Source organism: Gymnoscopelus microlampas, assembly GCF_963454915.1.
Source record: "Gymnoscopelus microlampas genome assembly, chromosome: 8".
In the NCBI taxonomy this organism is placed as follows: domain Eukaryota; kingdom Metazoa; phylum Chordata; class Actinopteri; order Myctophiformes; family Myctophidae; genus Gymnoscopelus; species Gymnoscopelus microlampas.
In genome coordinates, this window is record NC_139945.1 from 19,265,854 (window position 1) to 19,286,961 (window position 21,108).

The window sequence follows — 21,108 nt, forward strand, 5'->3', positions numbered from 1 at the left end:
ACTGCCCTGCGAGGGCTCCAACTGTAGTAAAAAATAAACAAAACCACTTCGCTACTCTCATCGAAACAAAGGCTATTTTGTGTTGTTGAAAGTCTATTCTCGGAGGTGGGAAGCCTCTCAAGATCCCACCTTCTCTGTATAATACACTTTTTGGGCACCTTCAAGAGTTTAATTTAGACCAAATAATAATAACTAGTGGATTGTGGTTTTAGAGCATCATGGGCAGGGCAACTGGCGGCCCATGAGCCACATGCAGCCCCCATCCTTCACTTAATGTGGCCCGCAGGTTAACAATGGTCAATGGTTGAACATTGACCATTGTTAACCATTGGACTGACACATGACCTGACTGGTGATAAGGTATTTAATGTCAGCAGGAAGAGGAGATGTTGGAATCTTGACTCTTGGGTCTTTGGCCATGAAGGACTACGAGGAGACCACAGCCTTCCTTGGACAGTGGGGACGCTTCCAGCAGACCTTGTTCTTCCTGCTCTGTGCCAGCACCATTCCCAATGGCTTCAGTTCGTTCTCTGTCATCTTCCTGGCTGACACCCCCCGCCACCACTGCCTGGTTCCAGATGTCAACCTAACTGCAGAGTGGCGCAAGGCCATCATCCCTGTAGAGGTGAGCACCTGACGCCAGTGTATTGTTCTTTACGACAGTGGTTCTCAAACGTCAAACATGTCAAGGACCCCCAAAAGGATATGTATTGTATTTGGCTGCGGACCCCCATCTCAAAATATTTTGTTCCAGGAACCCCAAAAGAAAAGATTTGAGTTACAAATGTTCGCTTTAAAAATATATATATTCATAGATTTGCACAAATTTTCACGATGAAAAAAGAAATGCAGATCTACAAGCTGATAGTGCGGCTATGAACGATATGAGCTTGTAGATCTGCTATATTTGAAAAGCCAAAGTATAAAATATGGATAAAGGGGTTAAAATGATTGTAACGCTGTATTAACTAATTTGAGAACCAATGCTTTACGACATGTTTCCATACGTTAATATACATCGGTATCGGCTATCTGTTATCGGTCAAATTGTTAATTATAAACATCGGTATCGGTAGGTGCCCAGGATTTCCATAGGTGCATCCCTAGTTACCATATATACCATACATACGGCTTATTGCACTGTAATAGAGGTTATTATGTTTGACAAGGTGGTGAACGGACAGGAGGAGCAGAGCCGATGCCACCGGTACAGACTGGACGAGGTCAGGAACCTGTCTGCTCTGGGCTACATCCCCGGTCGGGACGTGAACCTCACTGAACTGAGACAGGAGAGCTGTGTGGACGGATGGAGCTACAGCCAAGACATCTACCAGTCCACCATCGTCACGGAGGTCAGTGCGTGCGTGCGTGCGTGCGTGCGTGCGTGCGTGCGTGCGTGCGTGCGTGCGTGCGTGCATGCGTGTGTGCGTGCGTGCGTGCGTGCGCAAATAGCTCGGCTATTTTCAAATGGCCGAAATGTATATACTAGGGCTGAAGTAGTTAATGTATGTTTTGTAATAATAATCAAAATCTACAAAGTAACTAGTAACTAAAGTTTTCAAATAATTGTAGTGGAGTAAAAGTACAATATTTGCCTCTGAGATGTAGGAGAGTGGAATTAGTAAATGTACTTAGTTACTTTCCACCACTGGCGTGCGTGCATGTGTTTACACTTTCAAGTTAACGCTGCACAATCCATAACTTTAGTGAATACAATTTTATTTTAACCAAAGGTGCACCCGGATGTGTCAATCTTTCTTTACTGTAAATTCTCAACCTGCAGTTTGACCTGGTATGCAGCAACCAGTGGAAGCAACCGTTCACCTCCTCAGTGTTCTTCCTGGGAGTTCTGTGTGGATCATTCTTCTCTGGACAGATCTCAGACAAGTATTTGAAACCCATGGCATGATTATTTAATATTAATATGACCCATGACACTCCGTCTCCTCAGGCTTGTGGGGAAATGGCCTGAATTAATGAGTACTTCACAGCCTTCCAAGAGTTGCAGTGGAGTTAAAAGTAAAATATTTGTCCTTGAGATGTAGTAAATGTACACCGTTACTGACCTATGTGTACTGACATGGTCATCATATGACACAAATAGAAAGTTATGGGATTGTGACTGCACCCTTTGACCTTCAGGGTGATCAGTTATCCTGTGTTATCGTTGGTCTATCTGGTTTATAATCCACCAATAATAACTAACAGTTTCCCTGTGTCCAGATGTGTATGGCTGACCTATTAAAAAGAAGATATGCCAATACTTTTGTACTTTTACTCAAGTAACATTTTTAACACAGGCTTTACTTGTAACAGAGTATTTTTTTTATTGTGGTATTGCTACTTTTACTTAAGTAAAACATTTGAGTGGACTTTTTCCACCACTGCTAACATGTAAATTGTAATTTGCAAAGGAAAGAGAAACAAAACACATTTTGGCTAATTTTGTGTCTTTTTTTTTAAAGGTTTGGAAGAAAGCCTGTTATGTTTGCAACCATGGCAGTCCAGATGTTTTTTACCTTTGTCCAAATCTTCTCTCCCTCGTGGACGGTGTTCTCTATCCTCTTCTTCATCGTTGCTTTGGGCCAGTACTCCAACCATATTGCTGCTTTTGTAATAGGTATGAAACACAGATGTTGAGAATGGATGGGAATGTGCTGAATGTACAGTAGCATGTAGCCTACTATTTAAGCCTGATTTATACTTTGTTGTGCGACGGAGTCATGGCTGAAAATAACTGATCAACAAGCTCACAACACGGCATGGTAGCTTGTAGATCTACTATTTTCGGCCTGCGACTCCAGCATTAGGAATGCAATGAAATGATACATTAGACATACTGTGCGTATCGATATTATTGCAAAATATAGTGTCTGTAGATTTATGGAAATCTGTGGAACGGAGGAGCTCCAGCCGATAAACGTGTTTTATTTTGGTGTATTTCTCTCCCTCTGCTTCCCTCCAGGTACTGAGATCTTGACAGGAAACGTACGTGTCCTGTTTTTGTCTCTGGGAATGAATCTGTTCTTTACTTCTGGCTACATGATGCTGCCTCTCTTTGCTCATTTCATAAGGGACTGGAGGTCTCTTCTGCTGGCTTTATGTCTACCTGGCCTGGTCTACGCACCCCTCTGGTGGTGAGTTGCAGTCATTGTAGAAGAACCATCACTACTGAGACAGTTTTTTTTTACTCATAATATTGGGGACTTCTATTATCACTATTACCTGTGACAGCTCACTGTAGTATAGATGCTAATAGTTTCTTTCATTCTTTTATGAATTCAAATTCTAAAGGGTTTTTCTTTTATTTATTTATTCATTTTATATCTTTTTATTTCATTTTATAGGAGAAAAGGAACAGGTACTGAATCCTTAAACGGATATTTCACTTAATCTTTTTGGGGTCGTTTTTACGTCTGTTCAGCTTTTGGTGAGTACCCCAGAAGTTGCTTGATTCAGTGTTTAGATATTTGATATTCGTTCTATCTGACACGCCCCCTTCCTATACAAACCCATTGTTACTCCATTTTAACCATGATGGATTCATTGAAAACACCGGTCCTTGGTTCTGGTGACTGATTGTCCTTCTAATGTGTGAGGGGCCGTGTTTCATTCACTTACTTTTCATTTATTTTATTTTATTTACTTACTTGGTGTATCTCCGACGAGTTACACCAAGATTTTTGGCAGATGGGCGGATAAGAGGGGTGACGGTGTCCGGGATATTGCAGGGTGGGATGTGGCCAAATATTATAATTTCGGTTTTATTTTCGTTAAGAGTGAGAAAGTTATTGTTCATCCATGATTTAATGTCATGTAGACATGCGAGTAATGACTGCAAAGAGTTGGCAGAATTATTTTGTATGGGTAGGTAGATTTGGGTATCATCGGCATAGGAGTGGAATGATATATTGTGTTTGTCAAATATGGACCCTAGAGGCAACATGTATAACAGGAACAGGAGTGGGCCTAGGATGGAGCCTTGGGGGACCCCACATGTAAGGGGGGCGCTAGGCGAGGAGAAATCCCCCAAATGAACAGAGAAGGTTCTATTAGCAAGGTATGATTCAAACCAGGTTAGGGCTAGGCCAGTGATACCGATGTTGGAGCCTGTATAACAGAATTTGGTGGTCTATTGTGTCGAATGCAGCAGATAAGTCGAGGAGCGCAAGGATGGCAGGGTTACCATTGCCGACTGTTAAAATCAAATCATTAAAAACTTTGAGGAGAGCTGTCTCCGTGCTGTAGCCTCGTTTGAAGCCTGATTGAAATTTTTCGTGTAGGTTATGGGTGAGTAGGAATGACTGTAATTGTGAGTATACTGCTTTTTCCAGAACCTTTGATAGAAACGGTAACTGAGAAATTGGCCTAAAATTTGACAGGATTGATGGATCGAGATTTTTCTTTTTGATTAACGGGTTTACAACTGCGTGCTTAAAGGCAGCTGGGACACATCCAGAGGTGAGGCAGCTATTAATTAGGGTGAGGATGCTTGGGCCAACAGTACCGGAGACCTCCTTTAGGAGCCGGGAAAGTATGCAGTCTGAAGGGCAGTTTGTGGGTCGGAGGTGCGTAATTATGTCAGTGAGGGAGGACAAGGTTATTGGCGTGAAATTATCTAAAGTGTTAGCGGGGGGGCATGGAGAAGGCACTGGGTCAAAAGTAGGGGGGGTGTGAGCTGATCTGACTCTTCCCCAACTCTTCTAATGTAGAGCGAAAGAAGCACCGCCCTACAGGGCGGGGCTGCTCAGACCGGTGGTAAGGAAACTGTTCGCGTCTCGCTCTCATCCTCGCTCCTGTACTGTATGTCTCATGCATAATTACATCTCCGACGACTTTATTGAATGTTCGGGTGTATGTAACAAGTGTTGTGTGTTTGCAGCGCAGGAGGAGAGGCTCTGTCTGGCGGCTAGAGGAAACCATAGCTAGTGGTGCTCACTTTAGCCTAGCCTCTGCTCCCGTGCAACAGGGAACAGGGGTATGGCAAGCTGTTTTAACATTTAATCGCTAGACTGGATGTGTATAGTAGATATCTATAATTCAGTTCTTCCTGGTCAAAACTAATGTTTCGGATATCCATAATGACATTCCTCCTAGGAGGAACTGTCATTTGAGATATCCGAAACGTCATTCTTCCTAGGAGGAATGACGTCACTTTTCCCATTCGTGTGTATTGGGCTTTTAGTTTCGGATATCCGTAAATGCATTCTGGATATCTAAAACCAACATTCTGGATATCTGCTATAGAATTCTTACTAGGAGGATCTACTCTTTCAGATATCTACAATGCAGTTCTTACTAGGACAAACTACCATTTTAGATATCCGAAATTAAAAAATCATTCCAAACCTCCGTAATTACATTTAGTATATCCAAAATGTAATTAAATATAACCACAATTCATATTATGACTAGTACTAATCGAATTATGGATATCCACAACTGCAATTGTGCTAGGAAAAATACAGTTCAATATATATGTATTTATATTATACTAGATGTAATTACGGAGGTCTGAAATGGAGGTCTGAAATTATTTTTTAATTTCGGATATCTAAAATGGTAGTTTGTCCTAGTAAGAACTGCATTGTAGATATCTGAAAGAGTAGATCCTCCTAGTAAGAATTCTATTGCAGATATCCAGAATGTTGGTTTTAGATATCCAAAATGCAGTTACGGATATCCGAAACTAAAAGCCCAATACACATGAATGGTAAAGTGACATCATTCCTCCTTGTCGCAGGTCCATGGACTGTCACTACGGACCCCCAGCTGCGGCTCAAGACTGTGACTGCGGACCGGGCCTCTCCATGGAGCACGACCGTGGATTTCTACTACACTACACTATACCACTACACTATACTGTATATTATCTTAACATTCTTATATTATACCATTATATACTGCATACACATTATTGCTGTCCTATATTATATTATCATATACTATCCTACACTATTATATGTGCTACTATTGTTATTGTTACTACTTGCACTGTATCTCTTTCTGTCTCTCCTCTGTCTCGCCCTCTCTCTCTCTTCTTTCCCCCGACACGGTCGAGGCAGAAGGCCGCCACCCTAGAGCCTAGGGTCTGCCTGACGTTTCTTCCAGTTAAGAGGGAGTTTTTCGTTGCCACTGTCGCAAAATTGCTTGCTCAGGGTGGGATGTCGGGTCTCTTTTCTCTACATGTAAAGTGTCTTGAGACAACTTGTCGTGATTTGACACTTTAATAAAATTGAATTGAATTGAATTGTGTTCCATAACCAAAGAGTGGACCTTCTCTCTCCTACCTGCAGGTTCATCCCAGAGTCTCCTCGGTGGCTGATCTCCCAGGGAAGGATAGAGGAGGCTGAGGCCATACTGAGAGAAGCTGCTAAGAAGAACAACGTAGAGGCTCCGCTGGTCATCCTTGATGTAAGTTGACTTTAAGTCATACTGTTTAACTTTTTCAATTACATTTATTCCTAATATATATCATTCTTCACTTGCATATTCTTCACAATAATCATTCCACATACATGTGTTGTGTGAACACTTCCCTAAACACTATAAAATACTATTTATAATCCCAATGTTTTGGCCCCAACACTGGGAATCACATTTCTAACAGATGCTGTAATGGCCACATAACTACCAGAGGTGTCACCAAAAACACTTAAAAAATCATTGTGCACTGACGTTTTGGAGTGCAAGGCATGAAGACTAATATACACACTATTAGGGCTCTTCTACTCCACTACTTCTACTCTACTTCTACTTCTACTCCACAACATCTCAGAGGAAAATACTTTTACTCCACTACAATCATTTGAAAACTTTAGTTACTAGTTACTTTTTACATTTAGATTTTAATTACTAAACATTAACCACTTAATCGCCATATTCGGCTATTTGAAAATAGCCATTATACAAGCTCACAACGCATCGCAGCTTGTAGATCTGCTATTTTCAAAAGATTTGTATACATTTTGAAAACTTGAAATGGGACACTCTGCATAATGAGTATTTTTACTTTTGGTATACTTTAAGTACATTTTGATGCCAATACTGTTGTACTTTTACTCAAGTAAATTTAGAATTCCGGACTTTTACTTTTAACAGAGTATTTCTACATTGCAGTATTGATACTTTTACTTAAGCAAAACATTTTTGAGTACTTTTTCCACCACTGCTGCAGAGAGACATGGCAATGGACAAATCCGACTCAGAGGAGCGCCACAGCATTCTAGACATGCTAAGGTTCACCAAAACCAGAAACGCAACACTCATACTCTTCCTAGTGTGGTGAGTATCCAGGTTGTTTTGCACTCACCTTATCACTAGTACAAGTATTCAAGACTGAAACAGTAAAATATGAAATTACTATGATAATAATACATTATAAACACAAACCGTTAAAGTGTCTCATAACATGAGGAGACCAAAAAGTCACTAAGCTATTTGGGAAGATTCTAGCGGTGACTGCCAGCTGCAGTGAATTGGTCAAGATAACACTTCCAAGTATCCTGTCTATTGTCATAGGTGTGAATCTAAAACACCACACCCGGCCGAGCTCTTTGTTCCCAGAGAGCGCATTCTAATATTATGCAAGAGTGCCTGTTGACACTAGGACATTTTATAATTACAGCTGCTCCCTCAAGGAGCAGCTGTAATTATAAAATGCTTACTAGGCTCTTCTAAATTCACAGATAGATAGGACTAAGTTTTAGTAAAATAGAGCCGAGGGAAAACCCTTTAGTGGGATAATATGATCATTCTGTGTCTAAGTCCGAGGTTAATGACGACATTATTGATAAAGGGATTTTGAAGCTCTCTCCAGAGGGGAGGGGCTGAGCTCCAACAGCAGGAGAAGAGCGTGTTTCTTTTAAGTAACTTTAAATATCTAGATCATTCATACAATGTTGGACATGTCACTGTTTAGACGTATTTCGAAGCTAATAAAATGTTGTATAATAATGTCATATTGTGAGCATATGGGAAAGTACGGTTTTATAGATAGGGATAAAGAAAGATTTCATGTGTTAGAGGCAGACCGTTAATTCATTGCATGAGAAGGGGCTGGCCCAAGCCTATTGTTTCGACAGAGCTTGTTTGTGATTGACTGTTACAGAAAGAAGGTAGTGTTATCTGTAATAAATGTTTTGGTATAATGGCTTGTATTCGAAGCGAAAGGGGCTCTGTGATCTGAACACATGCAGATGCCACGTCCAACAGAATAACATAGATTCTATGGACTAAGATGCGCTATATGTTGATTTGACTTGAATGTATGGATTGCTAAAGAACTCTGACAATAAAGTGAATTGTTTAAGAAAGGAAAACTCGGACTCTGAGGGTGGCTTATTTCCTCCCTGGATATGGATTATTATTTCTTTTTTTTTTTTTTTATAATTTTTATCCCACGAGTTTGTAACCCACATTTTTTCACCCAGTGCCAATTGCCTATGTAATCCTGGGCACTACCTACCCTCTGCCAGCCTAGGGAGAGCCCAAGCTGAAGCTCATGCCTCCTTCAATACCAGTTCCCTTCTCCTCCATCAGGCGCCCCGGCTGACCAGGGGGAGGCAGTATAGTGACCAGGATTACTACATGTTTTTGTGAGGGTATTAACTACCCTAGGAGACACGGGGAGAACATGCAAACTCCACACAGAGTAGGCCCTTTCACCAACCCCACCTACGGTATGGGCGCCGATGACGTGGAGGAGAGAACACGCCCCCAGCGCCCACAGCGTCCCTGGCGGGAATCGAACCCAGGACCTTCTAGCTGTGAGGCGACAGCGCTACCGACTGCGCCACCGTGCCCCCTGGATTATTATTTCTGCCGGTTCCCTTATGGTCAGATACAACAGTACTTTTACTCGTTGCTGCGACGCTTTGTGAGCTTGTAGATCGGCTAGTTTTGGCTTATGTTCCCCCCCATGCTGGGGTTCATGTGGTTAATGCTATTCATAATAATGTAATGGTGTTTTCATTTTGTCAATGTTTACTAGTAATGTTTTCATATTTCTGGATAATATGGATAATATTAATATTTTATATTGTATGTGCATAATGTTTTCATGTTGAGTACATTCCTCTGTCCTCACTTGTACAAATAGCACTAGTCAAAGAACTACACACTTTGACAGCACTTTGTTGACACTGCCCACAGTGGAAATGGCAGGAAGTGCTGCAAGGGCTTGTGGCAACTAGCCCTTTTTTTTTTTTACTACTAGAAAAATCAACAGAGCATATAGACAGTTTTCTGAAATGTAAAGAGTTGGACAAAAGATTGGCCTCACAAAACACCATTGATGCCCAACATCAGTGCAAACTGGCTGCCAATGCATTGGACTTTTTGGACTTTTGGAGATTGGACTTTTTTTATTTTGTTTGAGAAGCTATAGACTAGTTGGTTAATATAATAATAGATGTGGGCAGTCGGCCGGCCCGTGCGTGCTTGTCATGACTGTTAATGTTAGAACCAGTTATTACGGGGCCAGGCTTCCAGCATGGACCCGTTTTGTTATTGGCATTATTACGGGGCCAGGCTTCCAGCATGGACCCGTTTTGTTATTGGCATTATTCCATTTCTTCTTCTTCTTCTTCTTCTTCTGCCGTTTTTGCCAGTTCTGGCTGAACCGTGCAGTCGCTTTTTATGAAACTCGGCCATATGATAGATGGTCATGAAAAACGATCAAAAAATAAATCTCACAATCTTTCGTCAAAAGGTGGCGCTATAGCACTCATTTGAAAATGCCAACTTTGAACAGGTACAACTCATGCCCTGTTTGACCTACAGCCATGAAACTTCGATGCACACATGCGTCTCCTCATGCCTAACAACTTTCACTGTTTGACTTTTGACCTCTGACCTTTAGATCTCCCACCATTTCGAATTATATGAAAAGCAGTAAAAAGCAGTTAAAACCTATCTCCTCCTGGGATTTTTGAGTAATCTGCATGAAACACATTTACACATGAACTTTGGACCTATGCCGACTCAACGATGCAGCGGATTTTCCATAAGTGAAAAAATGAAGCTTTAATGAGCCAATGAATATTGCAGTTTTATGACAATTATTCATCTGCCCCTAACATATACATGCAGACTCACATTTCTTTGAAACTTTACAGAAATGTAAAGGGTCATTCCAAATATCACTAAAACCAATCTTACTCCAATTGGTCAAACGGGGGCGCTATAGCAATTCTTTTTAAATGCAAACTTTAAACAGGCAAAAGTCATGCCTCGTTTGGCCGACAGCCATTAGACCTGCTTACACATGTGCCTTGACTAATGAGGAACACATCTATCACGTTGACCAGTAAGCACCACCCTTAGATTGTCCGCAATCTTGAGCAGTTTGAAAAACACTTAAACCCAGGATTTTTCAGCTATCTGCGTGAAACTCTATCATCAGTGTGACCTCTTTTTTCAGGGTTTCACGTCTGTTGGTCCAATAGCTTCCCGGTTAAGTGTATGTCTCACAACCTCAAGGTTGCCAGTTCAAGCCTCACTTGGTGCAGACTTCATTTAAGTTGCATTTCACACAACATGACTGTATCAATGAATACATCTGCAATTGTTAAAGATAACATGAAATGCTTATTTGAGAGTGTGTTTTTTCAATGTATGACATACTTCATCGTGAAAATAGCTGATCTACAATCTCACAACTATTCAGATAGCAACGAGAGTATGTTTTTTCAATGTATAACATACTTCATTGTGAAAATAGCCGATCTACAATCTCACAACTTTTAATGGTTTGTGAGCTTGTAGATCGGCTACTTTCAGTAGTTTTGGTTCTGAGGAGATGTACAATTTCTTCATTGGTAAATGGTTTGTGAACGAGTGATCTTAGTGTTAGTGAAACAGGGGCTTATTCATGACAGAAGGCAAGAGTTTATGATCTTCAACAGACAATATCAGCCTGGACAAAGCTATAGCACTATAGGTAGTGAGAAAAAGAAGAAGACCACTATAGGTAGTACAATACCTGTACAGGTTGACTGATGTTCTTGTTAAGAAACTCAAGCAGCTGGATATTGACATTATGAATATGAGAGGTCAAGGCTACGACAATGGTTCAAACATGCGAGGTAAACATATCGGTGTGCAAAAGCGAGTGCTGGACATAAACCCGAGAGCGTTTTATGTGCCGTGCTGTGCCCACTCTCTGAATTTGGTGGTTAATGATGCAGCCTCATGTTGTCTGCGGGCAGTGGACTTCTTCACAACAATCCAGGAGGTCTATAATCTCTTCTCTGCTTCTACCTCTCGCTTGGACAAGTTCAAACAGCACATAGGTGAGCATGGCCTCACAGTCAAACCTTTAAGTACCACGAGATGGGAAAATCGGATAGAAGCGCTTAAACCCATCAGACACCACTTAGGGGATATATATGATGCACTGCTGTCATTAGCAGAAGATGAAAGTCTAACTGGCGTGTGTGGAGCTAAAACAAGATGTGAAGCCAGAGGTTGCAGCTAAGATCAAAACCTACCCATTCATGTGTTCTATCATAGCGTGGTATGATATTTTAACTGAGATAAATATCACCAGCAAGTTTGGGTTGCTGTATGACATTGTATCCATCAAGGAGAAAAACAGAAATGACGTTATCCTAGAATGCAAGTCACTGGAAAAAGCCCTGACACACAACGCATCCAGAGATATTGATGGGGTCGAACTTTTCGCAGAGTTAACTGGTCTGAGTAGACGTCTCACAGCTGGAACTAAACCATTAGATGCACTCAAGTACATTTGTGACAGTGGGACGGAATCATCTTTCCCCAATGCCTTCATAGCATTAAGAGTGCTTCTCACCCTCCCTGTGTCCTTTGCTACTGGAGAACGAAGCTTCTCAAAATTAAAAAATAATAAAAAACTACCTCCGTAGTACAATGAAGCAAGACAGACTTAATGGACTGGCAACGATCTCCATAGAGCACAAATTGGCACAGAAGATTGACATTGAGGATGCAATTAGGAGCTTTGCTTCCATGAAGGCCCGCCGTGTTCATTTCTGAAAGGTAAGGCCCATTTATAGCTTTATTATTTGCTGTGGTTGTTGAGTTTCTGACTGCTGCAGATGTGTTAGTGTGTTTAATGAGAACACATGAGAAAGTGGTCGAGATTGGACTTTTTTTTATTTCGTTTGAGGAGCTATAGACTTGTTGGTTAATATAATAATAGATGTTGGCAGTCGGCCGGCCTGTGCGTGCTTGTCATGACTGTTAATGTTAGAACCAGTTATTTTAATTATTGTTCAGAGTGGTTGGTACTCTGTTTTGGATAATTATTGCTGGTTCGTTTTGTGTCCCTTTCTGTGTACAATTACAATGCTGTCGCTTGGCTACCTAGGCTGTTTCAGGACCATGGACAGTGCCACTTGTAATGTGTAGGCTGTAGTAGTGTGTGTGTGTGTGTGTGTGTGTGTGTGTGTGTGTGTGTGTGTGTGTGTGTGTGTGTGTGTGTGTGTGTGTGTGTGTGTGTGTGTGTGTGTGTGTGTGTGTGTGTGTGTGTGTGTGTGTGTGTGTGTGTGTGTGTGTGTGTATCGAAAACTTTTAGTTAGTATATACAGTACAGTTATAAATACTGTACAACTCCCCCCCCCCCCCCACTGTAAATCTACAGACTGGAAGAGAGAAGGGAATGCAGAGTCGGAGAGACAGAGAGAGCCGGTTTCTACGCCCCCCCCCCCCCCCCCCTCCACCCGACAAAATTGTTCACAAATTAAAACATTATATAGGCTAATAGCGTTCTGCTTGCAATGATAGTAGGAATTACAATCTTATGTCTGTCTTTTTAATAAATGCCTAATTTGAAACATATTGCGCACGTGCGGGGGCGCATCAAAGGAATCTCGCCTAGAGCGCCAATCAGCCCTCCACCGGCCCTGCCACCTACAGTGACACCAAGTGGTGTAAAGAAGTAACTACATGCATTAAACTGAGTACATTACAGTCATTTAGCAGACGCTTTTATCTAAAGCGACTTACAATAAGTGCATTCAACATAGGTATGGAACGAAAACTACTAATCACCAGAAGTCTTAAGTGCATTTTCTGCAAAAACAAGCAACCAAGAGTATACCTAGCGCTAAGGTAAGAGTGCAATATATCAGCTACCTATTTCCTTAAACAGATGAGACAAAATAGCTAAATCAAATGAGCAGGAGCTAAAACAAATAATTGTATCGACTAAACAAGATCCAATAAAACAACACAACAATAAAACAAGCGTTCGTACAACTAGTTAACAACAAGCAGGCCAGGCAAAGATGAAGGGTAGTGTTTCCTGAAGAGGTGGGTTTTCAGCCTGCGGTGAAAGATGGGTAAAAGATGAGTAACAGTAGGACACGACAGGCTCAAATACAGAAAGGCTTGTAGCCAACACACAGTACATAACTCACTTGACAATAAACAAGGACCTGACAAGGAACTGAACAAACAGGGGAATATAAATAGACACAGGGTTAACTGGACACAGGTGAACACAAGCTACAATCAACACTGGGATTGGCTGGGGCACAACAGGACACAGGTGGAGAACAATTACAAATACATACTGGTGAGACAAGACAGGAAGCGATAACAAGGCAGACAGGAAACAATACGGAAACAATAAGTAAAGGTACAGAACACCAAAGCAAAAGACAGCAACAGAATGATCCCTATGTGTATGCATGCATATATCTAATAATTCTATATATCTATCTATATATGCATATATCTATCTATCAATATGCCCATCCATCTAGCCATCAGCCATTCATTTGTCAATCATTGATCAGTACTTACTGCTGGGACAGAGACTGTTGCTGTGTGTGTGTCCCTCCCAGGTTCACTGTAAACACTGGCTACTATGGCTTGTCCCTGAACACATCCCGTCTTCACGGCGACCGCTTTCTCAACTGTTTCATCTCGGCAGCCGTGGGGTTGCCGGCGTCCGTCTCCAGCTGGCTGGTGCTGCAGTATCTTCCCAGGCGGCTGACTGTGGCGCTCTGTATGGCTCTCGGAGGAGGAATGCTGTACTGCATTCAGCTGGTGCCACAAGGTGACTGTAGGGAACCTAATGAATGTTGGAAGTGCGTGCGTGCGTGCGTGCGTGTACATATTCTGCTAATCATTGCACATTTTGGATATAATGTACATTCAGTAATGTGAGGCACTTGCATGCACATATGTACACAAATACATACATGCATAAATATATACACACATACAACATCTACTTTATTCTCTTCTATTCTTCTCTTTGCTTAGATCTACCTGACCTGTCCATAGCACTGGAGATGCTGGGTAAATTGTGCATTTCCACCAGTTTCCAAACGATTTTTGCCTACACCGGAGAGCTGTACCCAACATTCATCAGAAACACAGCTTTTGGCATCTTTTGCATGGTTTCCACAGTGGGCGGTATCGTTGCTCCTTATGTCATGCAACTGAGTAAGTTTCTGTCCATATAGATCTTCAATGTCAACTTCTACTCTGTCAAAGAGTAATAACTATTACAATTAGTAGTAATAATAACTACTATTGCATCTGAACAGATACTTCCGAAGTGAGTTACTGGCACAGAAAAGTGTACCAATTTGACACAGTTCTTGGCAAATGGTCTCATATTTCTAAAACGCCTTTATCCAAATCGCTTTACAAAGTGCGTTACATTCACCCATTCACACACCGATGGTGCAGACAACCATCAAATGACACAGGTCTACGGTTAGGATTTTTAAGATCTACATAGATTCTTGAATAGTTTGATTTATACTTGATGGCAGCGAAGCTTATCCCATCGTTCCTGACCCATCAAAAATGTGCTATTCTCCATATGCAGGTATATACTACAAGTATCTACCATATATTTTGCTGGGTTCTCTGGCTCTTCTCTCTGCCCTGGCCACTCTCTTCCTTCCAGAGACCTTTGGTCGACATTTGCCTGAAACTATCCAGCAGATGCCTGTGAGAGAAAGGTATGCTCGTGGGAGAATTACCAGCAGTGATCTTGGAGATAAATATGTTGTTCAGGCCGGAAATATATTATCAAGAATAGCCAATCTACAAGCTTGTAAATCTGCAAGTTATGCAATTTTTCCTACGACAAAGTAGATAGATAGGACTTTAGTGGTAATCTGCATTTATACACAAGCCTAATCCTATGCCTTTTCTTTGCCAGGATAAAGTGTGCATGTTTCGTCATTACAAAGGATGAGACCCCATCTGTGCCCCATCTACAATATCGACAAAATTCTTCAAAATTGTAATTTTTGTACATTTCTGTATATTTTCGAACATACATTTATTTTACTAGTATTGGTTGAAATGTGTCATTTAATTACCTTAAAATAAACAACATTAAAAAAGCATTTTCCAAAAAACATACAGTAATGTTATGAATCTGAGTCAGCTCCTAACTGAATGCACTGTATTGCAGAAGAAGTCTTGTTTTCACAATGTCTCGTTGATGCTTTCTTCTTCTCCTGCAGTCTGTGGGAGTTTGTAACGTTTCCTTTTACAACAACTGAGGGAAACAAAAGACAGTGAGCCGCCATGTCTGGGTCAAATGTTTAAACTTAATTCTTCAACATGATCTTACTCCCTGAACCACATGAACCCTAGATTCCCTATTCTGGGGGGGCGAACATTCGGTGAAAGCAGATCTACAAGTTCACAATGCATTGTTTTGTGAGCTTGTAGAACGTTTATTTTAGGTAAAGAGATCTGGTGTAGAGGGAAAAAAGGAGGGGGCCTGGTAAAAACCCCGGGGGACTCGGGTCAACGAAGTACATCAGGCTTAAAGGGGAATACCACTCATTTTCAACATTGAACTATATATTTAATACACCTTAGACTCTAAGGTGTATCAAAGACATAGTTCAATGTTGAAAATGAGTGGTAACTTTGTAACCAGTGTTAATGTTCTCATCTTGAATGTGTGTGTGTGTGTGTGTGTGTGTGTGTGTGTGTGTGTGTGTGTGTGTGTGTGTGTGTGTGTGTGTGTGTGTGTGTGTGTGTGTGTGTGTGTAGATGGCAGGCCTAGTATTATTAATGCATTTTGGCTGTGTGCAATAATGCAACTGCAGACATTATTGCCTTTTGTTAGGCTATTCAGTATTAGTTTTAGTATTAATTTCTTGAAATCATATTTATTTCATTTGCAATAATTCAACTGTATGGCATGCTAATGTTTTGAGACATTAATGGCAATTTATATCCTTTAAAGCTTTAGTTATTAGCAGACGGTATTAGACTAAGAGTATATGTGTGTTCTAAATACTATTGTTTCATTGCTGTTCATATATACACCCAAAGAAAAGACATTACTACCCTATGAAATCATTAAAGTGGAAGGAAATTTTAGCTCTGTTAGGATGATATTCTTAGAATTAGATTTATTGTGCTAAATATGTTTATATGCATGTATAAGTTGAATGAAGATCATGTCAACAGATAAGTACGTTTTAAGTGGCAGTGACCCTGAGAACTCACTTAATCCTGAGACTGGCGGGTCATGGGTGAAAATTTGTATAATGTATGTACTTTTCCACTGTCTGACATGAACTTTAGAAAACTGCATATCTGCTTCATAGCGAAACTTATGCCATTTCCCAGTATAACAGAAACTCACTCCCAGTTCCTGGCCGACGCATTGAGACAGTAGATGCATAAACTGTTAGGGAGGGTGTACATTCCACAGGTGTTCTGGACTGGACCCCTGAGAAGCAAGGTCACGCCACACTGCCCATGATTCTGCAAGGGAGGAGCCATCTGCCCGCCCTGATGAAGAACTATGGTGGACCAACAGCGACTCCTGTTGATAATTTTTTATTATAATATGGATAGTAGGCTATCTAGGCTCCAGGGAAATGGTAGCGAAACTCAGACTTCATGCACTGAACTTGAGGCAACTTGTTGCTGATAAGGACAGTTAGTGGGAGCCCAGAGATCTCTGTTAAATATATTTCTATATTCAATCTGTAATTATTTAAACTTACTGCTCAATTACTAAATACACTTCATTTTAACAGTCTTCGCGGAGAGCGTGATCTGAAGGGTTACAAATGATTACATTGCACAATTTGTCTGTTGTTTTTAGCCGCAGTCTCCAACAACATATTGTATTATATTACTACACTATAGACAGGTTTCCTGTTAGTAAACATGAGAGGATATGACCGCGCAGAGGAGGGGGAAGCCTATAGAGGGCACCATTACCCGCAGCAGCTCTGGTCAAATGTCCATTCATAAAAGAAATGATCTTCACCGGGTTTAATGAAAGTAGATTAAATTATGCAGTTTGTAATACCTTGTTTACTCAATAAAAATGATTTGTCGGAAGTTGGATCTGTTTGTATGTAATAGCAGCATTATGCCTATTATGCCTATAATAGCAGAATTATGGCTATCTAACTCCCGAACATAACAACAGAGTGAACGGCGCAACAATTCGTTTCCCCCGAGCATGCGCAGATTGCGCATTCTGCTCTGTGATGACGTCGCGCGGAAATCCGTCTATAGTAAATAAATAATTCTACACAATAAATAAATGTTTTAAATAACTGATCTAAATATGGATTAAAGTTATGATAAGTGTTTCCATAATCATATATATATATATATATATATATATATATATATATATATATATATATATATATATATATATATATATATATATATATGTACAGGTATTATGGTTACACTAGGAGGAAGATTTTTTTCAAAAGTGTACAGAAATTGTTAAAATTATGTTTTTATGTGGACACACCTCCAGTTCATTAAGTATACCTGGTTCTCACCTTTAGCACCTCCTCCACCACCTTAGCACCACCCACCTGTCCTAGTCCCTCCTCCTCCTCATGCCCACACCTGTTGTGTTATGATAATGAGGGGGAGGGTATGTTTTTACTATGTCACTAAAGCGCTGTTTTTCTATTGGCACGTTTGACCCTCAAGGTTTCAGCCTCCAGGTAGAAACTCAAAATAGTCAGAGAAGACATAAAACACCATAAAAACACCACCAGGGGGCTTAATGAAATTCTATCAACCTCATAGACACATGAAAAACAGAAAAAGTGCAAAACCATGGCACCACCCCTTTAACACTATATATAAAATATCAGGAAACTGTTTTATAAGAAAACATAATTGGGTGGAGAGGCTACCTCAATAATGACAGAATAAGAGTAAGACTGAATAAAGACATCCGACAGTCTAATCCTAATGTAGACTTGGAGAACAATTTTTCTAGCAATTGATAATATTTCTGGCATGTTCACTATTCAGAGTAAAGCAGAGAGAAAGCACGAAGAGGCCGACAGTGCAAGGAGAGCAGCTGGCATGGGGGTGAAGACATCACAAGTAACAGTCTTAATGTTCATTTAAATTGAGATATTCCTCTAAATCGGCATTAATAGGCAACAAAATTATAAGCATTCCCTCCCTAAAGTCTCACTCCTAAGCTTTCCTGAAACTTGGCAGTCCTGCCTTCTCTCTCTCCCTGTTTCCTGTCCAGCTACACTGTTCAGTATCAATGAAGGCAGAAACGCCCCAAAAACTAATAGTGGAAATAGAAGATCTACACTTTATATATTTACAAGCTCACAGTGCGTCGCAACATAAGTTGTGAGCTTGTATACTCTGCTATTTTTGAACATTTTTGGCTAAAATGACATGGCCGAAATGTGGACGGCATTTTTTAAGTGTAAATTAAAGCTTCAATCTGTAACATTCATGTCACCAAAATGTCTACTGTTCAGCTCAGTCAGACCCAGCTAGCAGATCGGCGTTGCAACCGACGTCAGGCCGGCCTGGACAGAGCGGGCCCCGCCGAGCGGAGGCTCACCCTCCTCACGCCCTCCTCACGCCGGAGATGTCTCGCTCACCGAAATGTCCGGCGGAGTAGCATTTTAGAAGAGTCTGCGGCGGTCTGCAGCCAGAGTCAGAACAGAGGATCAACAGTGCTTTGACTTGCATGCAATACCTCTTGTCAACCAGTAGGTGTCCTACCAGACCACAGGGTCTAAATGTCTCATTGAGGCGTGTCTTGCTGCTGCTTCTAGCTCTGTTTGTCCAACGTAGGATCCGTACCAGTGTTTCAGTGTTGCCATTTTCGCTTATTATAAGCCACATTGGGCTTATTTTTCTGTAAAGTGCTTGTAATTATTGGTAGTTGCGCGGGTTGCGTTTTTTTGGGCTTGTTGCTGAAGTGTAGTTGCGTATTTGGGCTTGTTTCTAAAGTGTAGTTGCTTATTTGGGCTTGTTTCTAAAGTGTAGTTGCTTATTTGGGCTTGTTTCTAAAGTGTAGTTGCTTATTTGGGCTTGCTTCCTGTTGTTTCAACCAGCGGTTCTAAAACTTTTTCATGTCAAGGACCCCCAAATTAATATAAATTTGTAGACCCAACCTTCTGAAAATATGTTGTGCCAGAAACCCCCCATACAAGATTTTGTGGATTTGAAAATATTACTAAATTTTCACTTTTTGATTTCTTCTTTGAAAATAGCCAATGTCTAGATAGGTTAGAGTATAGGTCGCTTCTTTTGGGCTTGTTTTCATGGACCTGGTTGCTTATTTCTCAAACAATCTGGCAACACTACTCCGTACTCATTCAACATGGTGATGGAGAGCTCCGTTCCGTAAACAACAATAGGACATCCGTTTTTTGAGCTAGCAACAATAAGGTTTCTGGTTGCCTTCAAAATAAGATCGAAAATTTGTAATGTTTTTTACAAGACACAAATCTATTTTAAAAATACATTTATGATGTATGTCTTTTAAATGGCGCATACTAGAACACTTCTAAGTGCCAATTTTCTTTTTAAAGACACAAATGTATTTAAAAATATATATTTATGACGTATGACGTAGGCTTGTTATACTAGATCACTTCCAAGTGTTAATTGTTCCTGATTTAAACTGGCTATTGATCCCCATTAAATGTGCACTTAGCACAGTTTCTGATCTTGTTTTGCACTTGTTTTGCAACTGGATATTCATTTGTGTTTGTTACATATGTATCGTTTTTGTATTGTTTGTCCATTGTTGTAATAATGCTGCCTCTAGGCCAGGTCACTCTTGGAAAATTATCATGATATAATATTGTTTATTGCAGAAGCAAATAAAATATGCTACAAATAATAATAGTGGATAGTGCAGGTGAGATTTAAAAAATAAAGCAAGGGGGGTTTATAAAGTTGATCTCACCTATTTAAAAACTAAAATACAATACAAATAAGAACGTAATCAGAACAAATAATAAAAAATGTGTGTGTGTGTGTGCGTGTGCGTGTGCGTGTGCGTGTGCGTGTGTGTGTGTGTGTGTGTGTATGTGTGTGTGTTTGTAAGAACTCTGTTACTGAGCGCCCCTGAACTTGATAGAAAATTGATACAGACCAGTACAGACTGTTGTCAACATTGAGAGATAATTAAAAAAGAAAAAAAAAAGTAGCAGGCCGTACAGTGCGGCCAGAGGTAAGAAAAGTGCCGTTTTCAGACAATAGTGGACACTGGACAGGAGGCGGCTGTGGATGCCAACACTTCTGACATGTGCACGCGTGCGGGGAGGCCTCCCCTACAACGCCACACTCTCAGATAAGCCGGAGAGGTGTAGAAAAAAGTGTGGCGGACCGTCCAGTGAGGTCAGAGGTCAGAAAAGTGCCGTTTTCAGACAATAGTGGACACTGGACAGGAGACGGCTGTGGATGCCAACACTTCTGACATACGCATGCGTGCGGGGAGTGTCTCGTGTCCAGTGTTCAATTTGTATAGGCTAAGCACTCCTTTGAAATTATGAATGTTTTAAAAAACGTTTTTGTTACACAGAAACATAATATGCGTTGTATAGCTTCGTTTAAATGCTTAACCCGCCGGGGACGCTGTGGGCGCTGGGGGCGTGTCTTCTCCTCCGCGTCATCAGCGTCCGTACCCTAGGTGGGGTTGGCGAAAGGGCCCACTCTGTGTGGAGTTTACATGTTCTCCCCGTGTCTCTCAGGGTAGTTAATACCCTCACAAAAACATGTAGTAATCCTGGTCGCTATACCGCCTCCCCCATGACAGCCGGGGCGCCTGATGGAAGGGAAGGGAACTGGTTGGAATAACGTGTTCCTTCCACGCGC

At 41.0% G+C, this 21,108-nt stretch overlaps 1 protein-coding gene across 1 annotated transcript; it reads left to right on the forward strand.

The window, feature by feature from the left end:
- Positions 1-418: 418 nt before the first annotated feature.
- LOC311050504 (organic cation/carnitine transporter 2-like) lies at positions 419-18,898 on the forward strand (the record flags this gene model as incomplete). The annotated part of the gene is made up of 10 exons (XM_084064586.1): positions 419-625; positions 1,170-1,352; positions 1,784-1,887; positions 2,466-2,620; positions 2,966-3,137; positions 6,297-6,414; positions 7,178-7,284; positions 13,833-14,047; positions 14,257-14,439; positions 18,753-18,898. The coding sequence occupies 10 exons, from the start codon at positions 419-421 to the stop codon at positions 18,896-18,898; spliced, it is 1,590 nt and encodes a 529-aa protein (XP_083920712.1).
- Between the last annotated feature and the right edge of the window lie 2,210 nt (positions 18,899-21,108).